General features: G+C 34.1%; 1 protein-coding gene across 6 annotated transcripts; it reads left to right on the plus strand.

The window, feature by feature from the left end:
- Window positions 1-1,661: 1,661 nt before the first annotated feature.
- LOC106072573 (kinesin-like protein KIF15) lies at window positions 1,662-18,672 on the plus strand. Of its 6 annotated transcripts, none has more exons than XM_056033569.1 (14): window positions 1,662-1,923; window positions 4,505-4,570; window positions 5,832-5,859; window positions 7,199-7,367; window positions 8,965-9,042; window positions 9,276-9,313; window positions 9,914-10,005; window positions 10,308-10,487; window positions 10,611-10,712; window positions 12,730-12,781; window positions 13,584-13,693; window positions 14,089-14,184; window positions 15,875-15,998; window positions 16,652-18,672. In XM_056033569.1, the coding sequence occupies exons 4-14, from the start codon at window positions 7,351-7,353 to the stop codon at window positions 16,720-16,722; spliced, it is 960 nt and encodes a 319-aa protein (XP_055889544.1). In that variant the 5' UTR covers window positions 1,662-1,923; window positions 4,505-4,570; window positions 5,832-5,859; window positions 7,199-7,350; the 3' UTR covers window positions 16,723-18,672. The 6 variants fall into 6 exon arrangements, with proteins under 6 accessions (XP_055889544.1, XP_055889548.1, XP_055889543.1 ...); XM_056033568.1 differs by lacking the exon at window positions 1,662-1,923 and adding an exon at window positions 2,038-2,179; XM_056033570.1 differs by lacking the exon at window positions 1,662-1,923 and adding an exon at window positions 3,159-3,216.
- Window positions 18,673-21,267: the final 2,595 nt, after the last annotated feature.

Here is a 21,267-nt window from a genome sequence, read left to right on the forward strand (position 1 = left end):
AGTGAGACAACAGAGCGCATAACACAAAACCTGACAACCAAATGTCCACATTTGATATCCCATGAAACGCTCTTGCTGGGAGAGAGAGAGAGAGCTTATAGAAATATACTGGCCTACAAACATACAAACAGACGGTAGTACGGATAGATAGATAGATAGATAGATAGATAGATAGATAGATAGATAGATAGATAGATAGATAGATAGATAGATAGATAGATAGATAGATAGATAGATAGATAGATAGATAGATAGATAGATAGATAGATAGATAGATAGATAGATAGATAGATAGATAGATAGATAGATAGATAGATAGATAGATAGATAGATAGATAGATAGATAGATAGATAGATAGATAGATAGATAGATAGATAGATAGATAGATAGATAGATAGATAGATAGATAGATAGATAGATAGATAGATAGATAGATAGATAGATAGATAGATAGATAGATAGATAGATAGATAGATAGATAGATAGATAGATAGATAGATAGATAGATAGATAGATAGATAGATAGATAGATAGATAGATAGATAGATAGATAGATAGATAGATAGATAGATAGATAGATAGATAGATAGATAGATAGATAGATAGATAGATAGATAGATAGATAGATAGATAGATAGATAGATAGATAGATAGATAGATAGATAGATAGATAGATAGATAGATAGATAGATAGATAGATAGATAGATAGATAGATAGATAGATAGATAGATAGATAGATAGATAGATAGATAGATAGATAGATAGATAGATAGATAGATAGATAGATAGATAGATAGATAGATAGATAGATAGATAGATAGATAGATAGATAGATAGATAGATAGATAGATAGATAGATAGATAGATAGATAGATAGATAGATAGATAGATAGATAGATAGATAGATAGATAGATAGATAGATAGATAGATAGATAGATAGATAGATAGATAGATAGATAGATAGATAGATAGATAGATAGATAGATAGATAGATAGATAGATAGATAGATAGATAGATAGATAGATAGATAGATAGATAGATAGATAGATAGATAGATAGATAGATAGATAGATAGATAGATAGATAGATAGATAGATAGATAGATAGATAGATAGATAGATAGATAGATAGATAGATAGATAGATAGATAGATAGATAGATAGATAGATAGATAGATAGATAGATAGATAGATAGATAGATAGATAGATAGATAGATAGATAGATAGATAGATAGATAGATAGATAGATAGATAGATAGATAGATAGATAGATAGATAGATAGATAGATAGATAGATAGATAGATAGATAGATAGATAGATAGATAGATAGATAGATAGATAGATAGATAGATAGATAGATAGATAGATAGATAGATAGATAGATAGATAGATAGATAGATAGATAGATAGATAGATAGATAGATAGATAGATAGATAGATAGATAGATAGATAGATAGATAGATAGATAGATAGATAGATAGATAGATAGATAGATAGATAGATAGATAGATAGATAGATAGATAGATAGATAGAACATGAAAAAGACATGTCGTGGAAATCAACATGCATGCCCTCAGGCCTGTCTACCAAGTCAAGTGAGACCATGGGATAGAAATGTTGTACACATAGCACTGGCTTAACGAGTTCTCTATTGAACACCTGGAGAGTAGTTCAGGTCATTTAGAGCAGTTTATCTTTCTAAAAATAGTTTTCTTAGTCAATGGTCGGCTTTGAGTATTAACTTGTTTTAATTTCCTTTCATATGTTTCGGATGTTCCATCAGAATAGAAGATGAATACATCCTAGAAACCTTCGCCAGAACAACTTGTGTAAAGCAAAGGGCAGGGTTTGAACCCCGGTACCAATGAGACAATAGCCCAGCGCTCTTACCACGTCACCAGACAGCCATAAATAAAGTAAGCACCCCTTTTTGACCTTGCAATCTATAAGGCAGATAGTGTAAAGATCATCTGTTGCTATGGCCTACTGTTAACGAAAGTGTCATGTGGCCAGCACAGCGACCAACCACTTTTACTTTCCCTAACTAATGTCAGGTTACGTGTTGATAGATAGATAGATAGATAGACAACAGGGGCGGACTGGCTATATGGACATTCGTGCAAATGCCCGGTGGGCCGGTATCCAAATGGGCCGGTAGCCGGTAGGACTAGAGTAAGCATCTTCTTTTTTTAAAATCACGTCTGTATTTTATAAGATAAGGGCCGCATGGATGCCACTATTAAATTGTTAAATGTTTTATAATATTCTTTTTTTCAGGGGAAGTGGCCCCTGAGCGAAGTATTTGTTGTTTTTTTTTAAATATTAATATACTCTTATAATCTTAACTCTACTAAGGTCTATTAATTTAATCTAACATATTTTCCGAAATAATGTAATAGCCTAAATCCATAGAGCTTCATCCTTTTAGGGCCTTTACACTTTGCGATTAAAAAGCAATATAAAGACTTAATTCCTTATAAGTTATAAGGACACAGTGTTCACTGTATGCATGTGTACAGCTTTCGATACATTATCTAATTTAACATATAATGATTATTACGTCGTCAGGTAGACCTAGATCTGGATGTCCATCATATAATATACAATTTATGGGCCGGATGGTATTGAAATGCCTGGGCCGATTTTGATACCCAGTCCACCCCTAACAGACAGACAGAGATATAGAGTAGAGCACCTATTTTAGACCTTGCTATCCATAAGGCAGTTGACGACCATTAACTAGAATGTCATGTGGCTAGCACAATGACCAACTGCTTTTACGTTCGCTAACTTATGTCAGGCACCATTAGAGCTGAATGGACTCAGGAGCACCCTAAAAATCCAGAAATTCCTAACCAACTCTTCACCGAGATTTGAACCCCAGACTCATCGGTTAGGAAGCCAAACCACCAAGCAGTCATCAAGCATTTTCTTTATTACAAATTTTATTTTCGAAATAGGCCTAAATTGATTGTATGCAATCTCCCATAACAAATATTGTTCTGTTACTTTGATATTGTCCTTAGAAACTTTGCAGGTAAAAAAAAAAAGCACAGACATATATGCCTTTATGTCTGTGGTAAAAATATAAACTTAAGTAATTGTTTCGTTCCCCTAACACTTCAAAAATAAAACTTGGCCACTTTTTAGTCTTGAACATACACCAGCGCACAGACCACAATTACAAGTCGCTAAGGCACTTTATTGATGTAAAGTAAAAAATAAAAGTAACTTTTTATAACAAAATGAATTTTTAAAAAAAAGCACTATTGTGATATAAATAAAATTAAATTTTGGATACATTTTATTCTCAGCGCTGATCTAAAGTATTAGCAACAAATATGATAATAATATTCACATAGGCCTAGTATATTAAGTATACTAATATTAAATATAGCCCCTATAGTAATGGTATCCTATAGTATAGATCTAAGTATATCTACTACTAGAACTAACTAGATAGATTGACTTGATCTAGATCTAGATCTAGTTAAAAAGTAGTTAGTAGTAGTAGTTTATTATACATTATAAGGCTTGTCTTTGAGTCCCAAGATTAGAGAGGAATGCTTGTATTTCCCATGACTGTGCAACCCCTGCTGTGACCTACATATTTTGCCACATCCAGGGCAAGCATAACCATTGTCTGCAGGTGGTTGATTTAGATTTTTTTTTTTGCCATCTGCATTTGTCCTTGGCAGCGGATTTTATTTTTGTCTCAAATGTGTATCCCGTGGCCTTCGTGAGTGACCTCTAGCTGTCTCGTTCTGAGGCCGCCTGCAACCAGGTGCTCTCTTCTATGTCAGCTAAGGAAAGTTGACACTTAAGCTGGTGTTTGAAGCGTTTCCATGGAGCACCTCTGTTACGTTGACCACCTTTTACTTCATTAAAAAAGACTGCCTTTGTCATACGTTCGTCTCCCATACGGGATACATGCTCTGCCCAGCGTAACTGTCAGACCATAAGAAGCCCCTCTATACTGTCTATACTGGTGTTTGCAAGGACATCACTGTTTGTAGTGCAGTCTTAACATCGTATGTCCATGATGGAGCACAAGCATCTTTGGTGAAAGCGCTCAAGAAGTCTTAGTTGTTTTCTGTATAGTGCCCATGTCTCAGAGTCATACAGAAGGGTGGAGTGAACCACCGCCTGGTAGACATTGATATTTGTAGGCAGGCGGAGCAATTTGTTCCGCCAAACTCTCGCCTGAAGGCGTCCAAAAGTGCTACTGGTCCTGGCGAGACGGTTATCAACTTCCCTGAAAGTGAGGCGTTATTTGACACAATACTACCTAGATATGTGAAGTGGTCTACATTTATAGTACCATTTTATAATTAATATTGTTATAATATAGAATATCCTAGATCCTAGAGATTTAGTAGAGGTAGTCTAAGGTCACTATGGAGATTTAGTTACAGTTAGTGTATGAGATTAAAAGTCTTATTAAAATTAATATTGTTTGTCTACAATAATAAAATAATCATTTCATATCACCAACAGAAAGAGAGACCTGACAACCCAGCAAGTCCGACACTTCGTTTTTCAAATTAAGGACACAGAATAGAGGTACTTACACAGCTTTTGTAGTTACAAAATAGGTATATGAAGAAATAACCTGTGGTTAGCACGGCCTTTGCCCACTTGTAGTAAGTGGGCTCATGACCGGAGTCTGGGCACTATGTATGTGGCACGACCCAATCTAAAAATGGTTGCTGCCTTTGTGGAACCTTGAGACAAGACTTGGGTTGAAGAGATTTTGATCCATATCTGGCCTTAAGAGAAATACTTTCAAACAGTCAAATGAATAATGGAGAGCATTACAAGCACTCTGATTTCCTAATTGACTTTTTCAAAGGCTACAAATGTGTATCCGGTTTTAAAAGAAAAAGTTCTGAAATATATCTTGCCTTTTCAAAATTAAAATTTATATAACGTTACTTTTTCAGCATTAAATTGAAAAAATAGGAACAGATGTGGCACAGTGTCTCAGATTAAAATTAACAACCAGGAACAGATGATCTGTCATCTCAGTTAGGGGGGGCTAGGTATGCATATGTTAAAAGTTTAGGAAACGCTGATGTAGATATATTTGAAAATGTAATTACATGACTGATCCAAACTTATTGATACAGCTATAGATGCTTAATATAATCTTTGTTTTTCTTTTTTTCTCTGAATACTAATAGCTCTGATGTACTGTTACATAAAAATGATTATGCTTTGTTTTAAATATGTATGTATTTAATTATACTTCAATGTTTATAGAACACATTTTTTGTTTTTGGATAGAACAACACATTAACAATATATTGTTACGTATCTCTCCTTCTACTATTCAGGCTCCCTTCAAACTGCACCACACGACACAACAAACTCAAAAAACCTCACAACTCAGGGCTCCAAAGTAACAGTAGCAATTTAATTTCAAATACATTACAAATACTGTACAGTTGGCAACAACATCACACTAACTGTCCAAAAACCTAGCCTTGCTCCACCTGACTTCACACACTGTGCTGTTTCTAACTTCGCCTCGTCTGGTCACATTGCGAGGTAACGTGAAGTGATTCTGACACACTCGCTCTTATATAGTGTCTCTACTGGCCTCGAACCTTCTTGACCACTTCAGTTGATCACTTTCGCCCGTGACTTGCGTCCGTAATATTTACTACACTGGTCCTTGCTGTACTGGCGTGTACTGTCACTGGTCACAGTTGACTGCTCGTACTGCGCTGGACTGTGGCGATTTGAGTAGGCTAAAAACACACAGCACTACCCCCATCTGTGTCACCACCAGGTTTACAACAATATTTTTTAAAATTTACAGCTGCAATATATATGGATCCATCAATCAGGTTAAGCATTTTTATTTAATTTAATTATTTTCTTTAAAGCACAATATTTCATACTGTTTTTCATAATTGTAAATTATTTTTAATGTACCGGTATTTAAAAAAATCACCCTGTAATTTATAACAAAACATTAAGCATAATTGATCATCTTTGTTGACCTTTATTTACGTATTTAACTTTTTAATTTCTTATAACATAAGTGATGCTTATGCCAGATACATTAGGTGTTGAACCTTTTTACAAAGCTTAAATATCAACTCTCTATCCGCCTGTATGTTATGTCTGACACCCAATCTCGGATTAAGCTGAAATTTTTCACAATTATTTCTTTTACCTGATAATACAACAATCAATAAAATAATTTAACAAATTTAGTAAAATAACTATTGGTAATGTATTATTTTGTTTCATATCTTGAATGAGGGAAAGAAATTGTTCTGATACTTGACTGAAGTGGTGGTATAAATTGAATGTCCCCTTTATAGGTTGCCCCTCTAAATGGAAACAAACATACAATCTTCCAGTCATAAGTACCTCACTAGCAGACTGGTTAGCACCTCAGCCCAAGGAGGCATGAGCCTGGATACTAGTTTGAATTCAGGTCATTCCCTTTTTTTTTAAATGCCTTTAAAAATCAATTACAGTAACACCCACCCTGGTCCAGATAAGTGTCATAGCATACTGAGAAAGCTAAAAGCATGAAATAATTCTAAAAAAAAACATTGATAAAATTATTATTAAACGTACAGATTTATTGTTGTTGTTCAATATTACTATAATTTTTTATTATAATTTATTATAATCTATTAGAAATTTGATTACATGACTGATCCAAACTAATTGATACAATTACACTTCGTTTAAGCTTTTTTTTTTTTCAAACCATTTTTGTTTTTACAATTTTAACATTAAGATCAATAGTAACTCAACACATGCATGGTTGCAGTGCTAGTCATTTAGTGTTGAAGAGTCATGTTTTTTTTTAATTTATTTTTTTAAGCATTTCAATAGTACCTAGTTTCAGACCTTGCAATACATGGAACAGATGATGTACATGTCATTTGTTTCTATGGCTGATTAAGGTGTCATGCTGCCAGCACAATGGCCCACTGCCTTTACTTTCCCCAAAAAATTTCAGGTAACCATTAGAGTTGAGTGAACTAAGGTGCATCCTTAAATTCCTGAAATTCAAAATCAATCAGATTGGAACCTAAGATCCCTCTGTTTAGAAGCTAAGTGCTTTGTAACTAAGTCACTTGCCCTTTTTAGCTTAATATGTTATGAAATATATTAAGTTTCAGTATTTGTAAACCTGCTTTCTTTGTCTACATCTTTACAAAGAGATTCAATTCAAATATTGCTAAGAGTTCGCCCTCCTGATCCAAGTGAAAAAGACTTTGCACCATGAGTTCTGGATGTTAACACTGCAGACAATGCCATTATTCTTCACACAAAGCCAGAGCCCACAATTTTCACCTATGACAATGTAGCAGATGCTGACACCACACAGGTTGGTCACAGTAAAGAATGAAATTTTATTCTTAACCTTTAACCTTTAAAAAAAACCAACAAAAGAAATGAATGAGAATGTTTGATATCCAAGTTGTTGATGTTACAAACTACTTTTCCTTTAATATTCCTTTTTAATGTGAAACATTTTAAATTGTGTGAATGCTTGGTCCAGACAGTAGTAGAGCAACTTTAGTTTATACAATTAAAAACAAATGTTCACTCTATTCAATTTTTTTTTGCAAGAAATTCTATCAAAATTTCTGCCGCTGTCTTAGTAAGTCTATCTATATAATTCAGTGTTGCAAGCAGGAAAAAATCATGTATGATTTGAGATGAAAATGTGTATATTTATATATACACAAGAGATATGATTTACAGTAGACAAATAGAATAGGTTTAGTTTTGAAGAATTGAAGATTTCCTTCTTCTAGCCAGCTTTTTGTTGCTGAGCTGTAAGCTCCTTTGCGATCTGTGCCAAGGAAAAATTTGATTGTTTTTTTTAGCTGTTCCACACTGCCATACTGAGTGTTGGTTATGATAGGTTGTTGTAATATTGTCTGCCTAAGGTGAATTAGATGGGAGCATTCAAAGAAGATATGATTGACAGTTTCAAGAGGCTGGGCGCAATGTTTGCGGAGGGGTTGGTGGGTCTGGTTCATTCTGTTATGGTGAAAATGTAAAGCTTTGTGTCCTGTTCTAAGTTGAAAGAAAGTAGATAGCTGTTTTAAGGGTAGGAAATTGATACTGTTTAGATAAAGCTTGTTTTTGCATGGTCATGCAATTGCTTGCTAACATTGAGTTTTGAGTGTGGCAATTAAATGGTCTGTTGGGTTTTTCCATGGATAATTTGCCTATTCATTTCCCATGATGCCAATGTTACCAAGGATCTATTGTAATGTCACAGTGATGTTAAAATTCAACATTATATAAGATAAGATAATGTTTATTGATCCAATCTAATGGAAATTCAGTTTGACTACAACTGACAACCTCAGGGTAACTACTGTACTGTATAGGTTATCAAGATTTCTTGGGCTAGATGTGTCTGTTAAGACAATAATCTCTGATAGTGATAGTTGTTATAGACTTTGTTTCTTACTGTCTGTAAAGTAATAGAGATTGCATCCATTTTGGCTTCAATATTTGACCAATGCTTTCCACATTGTACATTTATCCTTAAGTGTTTATTTTCGGGAAAGACCTGGAGGACACTTAAGACCATCATTTATAATGGCTTTGAAGAATGAAGTGTATATGTGGATAGCTATTTTTGGATAGCTTTCTATTGATATTGATATGATAGGGTACCTGTATCCAATTGGTTAGGTTATTGCTTATTAATTTTATCTTTTAAAATGTTAAAATGTTTTACATGTTTCGGATGTTCCTTCAGAGTTGAAGATAGTTTACTTCCTAGTCCAAACCTCCCGCAGGACGACGGGGGATGGGAGCGGGCAGGATTTGAACCCTCGACCATTGATAAATCCGAACGACATTCCAGCGCGCAAACCGCACGACCAGGCAGCCATCCCAGCCATTTTAGATTTGAAGATAAAATTCAAGGTATTATTGAAACATTTCTTTTTCATTTCCAGGAAGCTGTTATTTTCACTAGTTGGTAAAAAGATTATTGAAGATTGTTTAAATGGCTACAATGGATCCATATTAGCTTAGTAAGTCATGAAATCTAATTTATTGAAGGTATTTAGAAGATGGAGTGATAAATACATCATTGTCTAGTCGTGTTTGTCAAGTCTTAGCTCTTTCCTCTTAAGCTTCAATAATTTTATAGCTCACCTTTGTTTCAGATTTGTTTTTAACTTGTAACAGTATTTTTTTTTTATACAAATACTCTGTCAGGCACTCTCTCTATTGTTAACATTTTATTTATTTTGCACTTTCTTAGTGGCCAGACTTGCTCAGGAAAAAGTTTTACTATGTTTGGTAAGTGTTCTTTCATCATTAAAAAAAAATATAAATCATGGCGTTTATGATATTGTATTATTTTTTTGTTACAACGAATATTAATTTTAAAAATGACCTTAAATTAAATAGATTTTCTGAAGGAGGCGCGGTGGCTGAGCGGTAAAGTGCTTGGCTTCCAAACAAGTGTTCAATTCCTGGTGAAGACTGGGATTTTTAATTTTGGGATCTTCAGGCGTCCACCCAGCTCTAATGGGTATCCAACATTAGTTGGGAAAAGTAAATGTGATTGGTCATTGTGCTGGCCACATGACACCCTAAGTAACTATAGGCAACAGAATCAGATGACCTTTACATCATCTGCCCTATAGACCACAAGGTCTTAAAGGGGAATTAGATTTTATGAGTTCTTTGGCCAGCATTTCTCAAGTAGGGAGACATGACATGCATACAAAAGGGAAAGCTTTTTTTCAAAGGACAAAATATTAGTTATATTTTAATTGTAGTTATAAATATCTATATTTGAATATATTGATCTAGTAAAAATTGCATTATTGTCGATGTTTAAGAAAAACATTTAACAGAGAAATTTATTTTAAATCTTTTTTTTTTTTATTAAAGGTCCCTCTGAGAACTTGGAAAGCTCTCAGCTTCGTGGTGTGATTCCCAGAAGTTTGGAGTATCTCTTTCGTGTAATAGCTCACCAACAAGATGTAACTTTCTTTTATTGTATACAATTGTTTTTATAAGGTTTAACTGGTGTAATGAAACCATTAGATTTAAATGTTTCCTTTTTTTTTTCTGCCCCACTTTTGTTTAAAACACGAATCTGGTATAAACTTTGTCACATGTAAATTATGAGTGCGTCTGGTGTGAATGTACACTTTGGTTTCTTATAGTTATAATGTTTTTGTTTGGTGTAATGCACAAATTGTAAGACAAATTTCCTTACGGATAATAAAGATTATTATTATTATTATTATTATTATAACATTTTTTTTAATTCTCTTCACAGCATGGCAGTAAAAAACAGTTTTTGTGTCGCTGCTCCTTTTTAGAAATCTATCAAGAGCAAATCATTGATCTTTTGGATACAGCTTCACAAGGTATTCGCTTACGTGAGAATATGAACAAAGGTGTCTTTGTAGATGGACTCATTGAGCAAGTTATCTGCAACTCAAGAGATGCTTATCAGGTATTAAAGCCATCATTGAGTTAATTCTAGTTTTACACATTTTTGTTTTTTGTAAGATTTTTCTTGATAAAAATATGCCTGAATTGAGTTTTAAAGGAATGGAACATACTTTGTTGTCTTCAGTTAATAATCAAGGGCTGGTTGAATCGTAGAGTAGCTCTTACTTCCATGAACAGAGAGGGTTCGCGCTCTCATGCTGTTTTTACAGTTAAACTAGAGTCAAAGGTATAGTTTTTATTTCAATTAAATGTTAATGTTAATTAAAACATGTACACTTAATGTACAAATAGACATTTATTTTTGTCTGTGTTGATCTACTAGGAGGAAGTAGGTGGTTTCCAAAAAAGCAGTTACTTCAAAAAAGAAGATGATTACGTCCTACGCGTCATGCATTTAGTCATGCATATTAACCAATGACTTAAATTCAGCCAAGTCACTGGTTTTCCTGGCTAGCTCGGGCAACCCATTCCATGCTCTAATATATCACAGATAAATCTAATTGATCTGGCAGGATCAGAGAGACAGAAAGCTACCAACACTGACAGCACTTGGCTCAAAGTAGTTCTTCATTTTCTTTAGGAGTAGAAGAAAGTTATAATATTAATTTCTGATAATTGCTCATGAAATAGTCTATGATAGAAAACTAATGTCAAAATGGATTCTAGCTGAATTTTATGTTTTTGCTAAAGTTACTTATATTCTGTGTATTCAGGGTAATGTCAGAGCCTATCTTTGTTTCACCAGATTTTGTTCACTTTTTTCTGTCAGCAATTATTGTGCTTATGTTATATGTCATGTTTCATTTGTTTTAGGAGGCCTGGTAAATGCTGGCCCTCCAAGCCGGGGGTCCCGGGTTCAACTCTTGGTGAAGACTGGAATTTTTCATTTCAGGATCTTTGGGCGCCTTAATTGGTACCTGACATTAAGTGGGGAAAAGTAAAGGCTGTTAGTCATCATGCAGGCCTTGTGACACTGTTGTTAACTGTGGGCCACAGAAACAGATAACCCTATATTTCATTAAGGGGAACTTTACTGACAACACTTTTTTATTTGTTTAACATTTAAGCTTCAAACACCATTTACGTTACCTATTAAAAGAATCCCACTTTGTAAACTTTTCTATTTAAATGTTAAAATGGTTAAAGTCCACGTGATAAAAATGTGAAGTAAGATACCGTTTCTAAGTTCTTGACTTCTTAAAATTTGCTTTCAAATTCCACAATCAAAGAATAAGTCTTGTACTTTTCAACCCCTTTGCTAGAAATAGTTTCACATTTCAGCAAATGTCAAAACCTGTCTTTACTTGCTTGCCTGGAGAAATGGGATGACTTTGTTTGAAAAGATTTAACATGCACATACATTTCATGTGCAAATAACCAATTGGGATAGTGTTGATGGCAAACATAAAGGCTATCTTTCACTCTTCCTTAGAAATATTAGTTACAAAGTCACAGGAACAAAACAATTTCTTCCTTGAGATCTCAAGTTTTTCTCATTACCTTGAACATGCTACGCTAGCGGATAACACTGTAGTACCGAACATGGGAATGATATGTTTCCAAATATCCAAGTAGTTCTCTGAACTGCCTGTGATCAAGACCCCTAGCTCTGATAACTTTGAGCTCTGAGATAGTTGGGTCAATAACATGTCTAATATTCAATGCAGCTTTTCACAAACTTTCCAGTGTAGAGGTAAGAGTTTATGGTTGGGATATTGTTCTATATTTTATTAGGAAAGCTTTGTGCGTGTTTTTCTCAGTCAAAGCTCGGACACCATGTTGTTAAACTCGCCATCTTGTTCCATGCCAACCCAAGACTTTCAACTAGTTCTTTATAGTACTGAATAAAAAAATGGCCTGACTTTGTGTCTTTGACTAAATGTTTCGACATATTACCAATTACAAAAATCCTCCTTTACTTTAAACTTATTAGAATTGCATATAAAGAAATGTTTCTTTAGCGTCTTCGTCATAAGACTCAGAAGTTTCAATAATTTAAATAGATTTTTAAAATCATTATATTTTTACACATTATGTAGGCATATATAATGTTTTTGGGTGTCAGCGGGCGGCATAAAATGCTCCGGTGGGCTGCATGTGGCCTGCTGGCCATAATTTGCCCACCCCTGGTCTAGATGGAAGGGCAAATTTTTTAAATTCTTTAATGAGGGGAGTGGATGTAAAATAAACCTTATTTAAAAAATTATAATTGGTTAAAAAAAAACTTTCATTTTGATTTCTAGAAATTTGAAAAAGACAACAAAGTTTTACAAGCTATGTTGAAGCACACAGAAGGTAAGACTGCCCTATTACTAACAAATATTCTATTGTAACTTTCAGAAATAAATTTGCTTAGTTGTTTGACATTGCATTCTGATAATAGGAAATTTCTAGCTCAGGTTCTCATGATAGTCCATTGCCATTAACAATGTCAGAAGGTTATTACTTTGGTTTGTAAATAGATGTACGTGGTATTTGTTATGCTTGCTCATGAAAAGTAAATTATATAAGTAAAAAAGTCAAAAGGACCAGGTAGCCCATCCATACCTAGTTGTCATTGTAGGCAGTGGGCTTTTTTGAGGGGAAAACTATCTGAAAAACCTAGGAAAGGGAAGTCACATTATTTTTCTTGTATGAATTAAACACTTTAAAAGTTCAAAAGAAAATACAACTTATGACACTTGTAGTTGTATAGTTGTATAGTCTTATTAAATGAGCGTCACTAAACAAGATAGATAACTTTGACCCACTATGTGAGATCATCTCAAAATGGACAAATTCTGTCAATGAAAAAACTGAACATGACAAAAACATAAACAAATGCATTAATGGCTCTAACCTATTAGCTTTGCTACTTTATTTCAATTCTTTTTTAGTATCATGACTTTTTTTTTTTTTTTATTTAATACATTGAAACAAGAAAACTGCAAAATAAAAAAAAATAATGAAATAAAAAAGCTTCTTCTGTGTTTATTTATTTAGCTCTGTAGTTTGTAAGGTCATTGGTCTTTACCAAATTCAAATGATCAAGCTAGAATAATTGTATAATTTTGACTTTTCTGGAATAAAATTATTCTAATTTCTTTGTGTTCAATAGCTTGTGAGCAGAAAGCTCCTGAAGTGCCAAATTTTCAAGTTATTAAGAAAATTGAATTAGCCTATAGCCGCAAGATGGAAGAGTTCGAGAGGTCAATCTTTGGCAAAGATGTAAGTATCAAAGATACTGTCTAACTGTTGTAACTGTTGAGGAAACTGTAACATTTAAAAAAAATTCCTATGCCTTTTTTTTTTTTTTTTTAACAAACCCTGCCTTTTTCTTAATTAATACAATGATTCTTCACCAATTTAAGGACTCAGCATTGATTATGTTTAATTTTACTTGTTTAGATTGTAATCTGTTTTTATGAGTCAAGTTTACTTAACCCTTTTACTAATATGTTATTCTTGCAAGGTTTAAGAAATTCTAATTTATCATTCTTTTAATGGTCATTGTATTTCCTTTGAACACTTGTAACTGAATATCTCAGCTACACCACCTTGTGATCAATATCATTTAAATATTGCATGCAATTATTGTAAGTATACATTTTATTTTCAATCAGAAAAAAGTAGCTGAGTTATTATTTGAAGTAGCAAAATTAAAAGAGGAACTTCACCTTGCCAGGGAAACACATGCATCTGTTTTAAAAGACAGGAATGTAAGTATATTTTGTATTTTGCATTGTTTTCCCCCTTCACTTTACAATTGATTCATCAAGCAAACTAGGGATTACTAAGACACTCCCTTCTCCTATATTAAGCCTTTTTTTTTTCTTTACGATTCCATCTGCTCATTTAAGAAACTGGTGAATTCTGGGACTCACCTTTGATTATGTTAATCCCCTCACAGCTTAAATTCAATGACACACCGTTAAATCTTAACAAATGCACCATGCCCACCCAGTTGAGAAGGAAACTTTTTATAGTATCACAACCCTTAACATTAGGCTCTACTCAACAAAATTTACTTTGACTCAATCCTTTCTGTCTTTTCCATTTTTTTCCTTACATTTTAGTGCTGTTCTGTGGAATCTTTTCAAACTTCATTGATTTTACCATCACAAAAGAGATACAAGACACCGATAGCAAAGACAAACAGACACAAACACTCTTTTGTTCCCCTGGCAATCAAATCATTAAATAAGAACAATCTGGTATAAACTTTGTCACATGTAAATTATGAGTGAGTCTGGTGTGAATGTACACTTTGGTTTCTTATAGTTATAATGTTTTTTGTTTGGTGTAATGCACAAATTGTAAGACAAATTTCCTTACGGATAATAAAGATTATTATTATTATTATTATTATTATTATTAAACATTTAGAACATGCACACAATTAAAAACTTCACACTCTTGATGGCTAGCCATGCAGCTTTTGCCATTCAGCTGAACATCACGTTTATAAGTAGAAAAACTCCTGCTCATGAAAACAATAGATTGAATAGATTAGATTGAATAGAATTTAAAGACATTTTGTAACTTGTATTAATTTCAAGTCAATGATGCTAATTAAAACACTATTTTTAAGGTATTAATAATCTATTACTTTTTTCCAATGATTCATTTTAACACAGGGATGTCTATCTTGTCTAATTGTCATTAGATGGTCACAATGTTGACTTACTTGACTTATTCCTTTTGACTCCCAGAAGGGCATAGGGCTTTAACAGTACCACTTCATGGGTGTCTGTTGTGGGCAACTCCCTTCAGTTGAGTCTATGTTGCTTCTTGGATGGCTGCCAGATTGTGTGCTTTGTGCTCTGGACTGTCGTTAGATGGTCATGATTGTCACAGTCTCTGTTGACATTGCCTGATTTAATGTTCACGTCATGTTAAGAGGTTAAAAGACACGTGGAATTCCTGATGTAGAAAACAGGAAAAGTAAAAAGTATGTTACAGGCTTGGAAACATGAGTTGCATTGCTCAGTCCATACCACATTTGTTACTGATTGTCCTGATGGAAAGTTAAATTTGAATTTGGCCATGTTAGCACTATTGATAAGGGTTAGGATCATTGAATGTGTTTGTTCTCGTACTCAAAATTACTGAAAGGATATAGACTATATACATTCTATATATTTTTAACATTTTTGCATAGTATCTTTTTCATGCTTAGAACATGATCATTGCTCTAAGGTTTTTTTTATGTGGAAATGTAGTGGGAGGGGTATATGGGTTAAGGTTTTCTGTGCTGATTTAGGCAGTCAGCAAACAACTTAGTTGGGTTTCGAACTGAAGCCTCCTTGCAGCCAAGCAGTTGTTGCCACTGACTTGTAAGAACATATTCTTCTTGTTTTCATATCAACACAATTATTTTACACTTTATTGTTGTTGTTTTTTTTTTAGTGCAATAAAATGGGTGCTGCTGAGGCGTTTCAAGAATTTCATAGTGCTGTGCCTATGCAAGGAGGTGCTATTGGTGAGCCTGGAGAGAGAAAGTCATCTTCAGAAAAAAATGGCTCGGTTAGAGGTAATTATGCCCAGAATAGTAATGCTTTACACTTTATATATTTATATTTCACTACACACACAGATTATATCACCCAATTATATCACCAAAAAATGGACAACAAAAATTAAGACTACTAAAACAATGTCCTAAAACAATGTCCTTATTATGCATTACAAAAAATATTGTCAATGTACTATGCTCTCATCTGTAATATTTTAATTTTCAATATCTGCCTGGTTTGTTAATCTGAACATTAAAAATAAACTTAATACACCCTTAAAAGTACAATCATAGGCATTTAACACAAACCATACTTGGATACTTATTTGAGGAAAACATTAAGAAAATAATAAAGATTTTAAAGATAAACACCCTCTGGGTCACAATTTTAACATTTACTATCACATGGACAATTATAAAGACACTGATCACAAAAACAGAATCAAACACTCTCTGTGTTTCCATAGCAAATTAATTATTGAATAAAATCCAACTTTAGATTTGAACTCCTAGCACTGTGTTGAAGTGAACTGGGCAAGGAATGTATAAAATGTATTTCTTTGTTACAGTTTAGTAGCTATTAGTATAGATAAAGTAGTAAGTACATAGATCTTCATTAAACATTTGTTAAGTATTTTTTTCATTCTATTTTACTGCTACATTTTTTTCAGGAAGAGCTCTAATAAAAGAAACAAAAATGCCAGAAATAAAGGAACAATCTTGGAGAAGTAAAAAAAAGTGAATGAACTAATAACATCCTTTTAAAGAGTCACTATTTTTGTAAAAGTTTGTTTTTTATACCAATCAATGGTTCTAATTCAAATGAAAGCCACTTCATTCTTCTTAAAACATCCAGTACAAGAGATACAGTACTTGTAAGCATGTCAATGATTGGTTGAATCCTACTAGTATTTGAATAAACATAATTTAGTTTGATGCCCAAGATTGGCATTGACTCTAGACAAATAATTGTGTTTATACACAGTTTGACTGAGAAAGAAATATGTTGAGATATTTTTGGTAAGATTTTTCTTAAGTTCAAGCTACTACACTCTTTTAGTCAATAAGTTCTACAATGGAATTTAAAAAGATGTTTATGGAAATTGTCTTTCATTTCACTAGCCATTTGTTTCTCATAAAAATTGTGGAATTGAAAATGTCTGTTACATGTGCCTCTATATCTAATATTTATGAATATATATATATATATATAATATCCTCTGCTTAAAAGTATGCTTTATTGGAATATGTTTGATGTCAATACTTGTAATAAAATGAACAAGAGGTGTTTCACTCTAGTAGTTTAAATTTTCATAAGTTATGAACTAGAGGCCTTAAATAAAATTGACTACTTTTGGATAAATTTGTCATTTCTGTTGATGTACAAATAATGTAACTAGGCCTCAAGGTTTCCTAAATTGAGCAAAGAGAAAGAGCATCCAGATTTATCTTTTTCTAGAAAGAACAAAAATAAAGCTCAAATATTTCTCCTATTTTGACACAAATTAAGAAAAATAATATGACCATTTTTGTAGGAGCTCGCAAGGTTGAATTTATAGGTAGGCTATTTAGGCATGGTTGTATTTTACACAGCTACAACTGTATTAATACATAAATAAGCTGTCCTATTGTAAATATGTACTGTACATAAAGAATTAGTAGCAATAGCTATTTGATCTTCATGTATTGTCTTGAATCCTTTTTTTTTTTTTTTGGTGTTTTGATTTTTCTGAATAACTTATATGTTAAACTACTTGTATAATGTGTTTGTAAATATTCATATCAGATAATTTCTATTGCTGTTTATTATGACAGTCTTAAGTTTAAGGAAGTTGGAAGTTTTTGTTTATGTATCAACACAGACCATGAGCTCTATTATAACTGTCTGTCTGGTCTTTCAGTTTTTCTTTGGGTCATCCTTGTTTCATTGTGGCAGTCTGTATTTATATTTAGTGTATTCTTGCCATTTTATGCCCATAATTGAACCCAGACTCCTTTGGTTCAATCCTTCTAGCACCCTTAAATGCTTTGCATGTAGCTGCCAGAGAGCCATAATGAAGTGCTTCGAGGCCACTGCCTGGTAGATATGTAACTATTTATCTATCACTAATTGCAGAAGTTTGGGCCCTCTGAGTCCACCCAACTCTAATGGGTACCTGGCATTAGCTGAGGAAAAGTAAAGGCAGTTGGTCATTGTGCTGGCTACATGATACCCTCGTTAACTGTAGGCCAAAGAATCAGATGACCTTTACATCATCTGCCCTATAGACCACAAGGTCTGAAAGGGGAACTTTACTTACTTACTTAATTGCAGAAGTGTTGTACATAAAAACATTCCGTACTCAAGTTTAACTGCCATTAGTTAGAATCAATATCTTAAATAGAATAAGGTGTAATTTTTAACATTAAGCCACAGAAATGTGACCCTACAATGACTATGCTACGAGTAGTAGTTGTTATTTATAATTATAGCAATCAATTTTTTTGTTAAAGGCCCCATAGCACTATTTGATCTTCAAATTAGCTTAGTGATATTGTAATATGTGATTTATATTAGCTGATATTTTATTGCTTTCATGGATTAACAAGAATTGGTTTTGTTACTTTTCATAACATTTGTCATTACACCACAACTGATGCCTTACTGAAAAAAATGTTCTAATGAGTGAAAATAAAGTTATTTATTTTCTAATCTTGTTTTCAAGTTTCATCAATTTTTCTTTTACTTGGCAGAATTTACAACAGAGTAAGAAGCATCACACAAATTTTATTGGGATATATAAATAGGGTCATCAAGTGGCTTCTATACTTTAAATACCAAATCACACCTTATAGTTCTCTAGTTCTGACTCAGTGTCATGTTGATCTGGTTGCTCTGTTCATCACATTTGACTTATAGCTCAAGATTTGAAATAATTGAAAAAAAAAAAAGCTCAACATTTCTTTAACTTTGTTCAAAATTTAGATTAGACCAATGAAAATAATTATATAACTTCAAATAAACTTTAAATGTATAAAATATTAATAAGGAGAGATAATATTAGACCTAAAGGCTGTGGAATATGCTAAATTTGAAGTAAGTGGGAACTGGGAATAAAGGGAAACAACTGAGCATGATGTATATTCTACAAACGTACTTTTCTTGTTAGTGAAAGTAAACATGAGAATATAACATGTTCTATGTTTGAGATTTGTATTTTCACTCCAAAGAATTTGAAGGAGGGTGCCATTCTATTTTAATAATATAGATCAAGTAAGTGATAAATGCATTATAACTAAGAAAGAAGATAGCAAATAGAGTAGGAGCAAGTACACAGCCCTGCTTTACGCCATTTTCTATTGGAAAGTGATCAGAAAGGGCACCTCTGTGTCACACTGGCTTTCAGATAAGACCTAGTCCACTAAAGAGTGGCTTAGTCGGTCGAGCAACACTCGAGCAAAGATCTTTCCTGCTACTCACAAAAGTGTAATGCCTCGATAGTTTTAAGGTTTGAGCAGATAGACTTGTCACCCTTTTTGAATAGGGATATGATTACGGAGTCTCGAAGTTCAGGTAGGACCACGCACTTCTCCCAGCATAGAGCGAACAAGTCTGTTAGCCTCTCGGTTAGGGCGACACCACCCATTTTAAATATTTCAGCGTCCATCAGACGCCAGGTGCCTTGTGTTGTTTTTTTAGTTTAGATATTGCTGTCTCAATTTCCTCAGATGTCGGTAGGTCGTCGAGCTCCTCTCTCATAGTTTTCTGGGGGACATTTGCAAGCGATTCCTTCGATAATGATGGGTCCATTGAGGCAGCGATTGCACGAAGGCATCTATATCCGGCTTCGTTCTACCGGCAATGTGTTCAATCTTCGACATCTACTATTCCATACAAAAACAAAGGAGATGGTCATAACGGAGCTTCTCTATGCCGATGATTGCGCCCTGCTAACTCACAATAAACATGACCTCCAGAACGCGGTAAACGAATTTACATACGCTGCCGCCTAACCCTAACCTCGGGAAAACAGAATTCATGTTCCAGAAGTCGCCCAATAAAACATACTCAGCCCCAAGGATCACCGTAAACGGACAGCCCCTTAATGTGGTAGACCACTTCACATATCTAGGTAGTATAGTGTCAAATGACGCCTCACTTTCAATGGAAGTCGAGAACCGTCTCGCCAAGACCAGTAGCGCTTTTGGACGCCTTCAGGCGAGAGTTTGGTGGAACAGATCGCTCCGCCTGCCTACAAAAATTAGTGTCTACCAGTTGGTGGTTCTCTCAACCCTTCTGTATGGATCTGAGACATGGACACTATATAGGAAACATCTAAGACTTCTTGAGCGCTTCCAACAAAGATGCTTGCGCTCCATCATGGATATACGATGGCAAGACCGCACTACAAACAGCAATGTCCTTGCGAACGCCGGTATGGACAGTATAGAGGGACTTTTTTTGGTGCGACAGTTGCGCTGGGTAGGGCACGTATCCCGTGGGAAGCGTGGTCGAGAAGCTTGGCTTGGCTACCTAGAAGGGGGATCGAGGTTCGACACCCGACTCGGGCAGAGTTGTGTTTACTGAGCGCATAAAGGCAGCATGGAAAACCAACTCCTAGATACCCCCTCCTCCCACTGGTCCACAAATGAGATTGGACCAAACGCGCTCTGAGCATGTTATAAGCATGAAAGTAGCGCTATATAAAAGCTATAATAATGAGAGACGAACGTATGCCAAAGGCAGTCTTTTTTTTTTTTTTTGTGAACTAAAAGGTGATCGACGTAACAGAAGCGCCCCACGGAAACAAGTCAAAGACCAGCTTAGGCGTCAACTTTCTTTGGCTGACATAGAAGAGAGTACCTGGTTGCATGCGGCCTCAGAAGAAGACAGCTGGAGGTCACTCACGAAGGCCGCGGGATACACATTTGAGACCAAATGAAAATCTGCTCCCTAGGACAAATGCAGACGGCGAAAAGAAAATCTAAATCGACCACCTGCGGACAATGGTTATGCTTGCCCTGGATGTGGCAAAATAAGTAGGTCACAGCTGGGACTGCGCAGCCACAGGAACTACTGCATTCCTGTATTATAAAAGATAAGATATAATCTTCGGACTCAAAGACTAGCCTTATTTTTATTATAACAAAGAAAATAACGCGGAGGTCATTGATCTGATATAGCATGTTCAGTTAGTATAGGCATATAGATATAAGTACTGTCATAGACTATATGTAATCTATGGTACAGTTAATAAAAAATACTTTTAAAATGTTTCGTATAATCTTTTTTTTTTTCATTTGAAAC

This window comes from Biomphalaria glabrata, chromosome 6 (assembly GCF_947242115.1).
Source record: "Biomphalaria glabrata chromosome 6, xgBioGlab47.1, whole genome shotgun sequence".
Classification (NCBI taxonomy): Eukaryota; Metazoa; Mollusca; class Gastropoda; family Planorbidae; genus Biomphalaria; species Biomphalaria glabrata.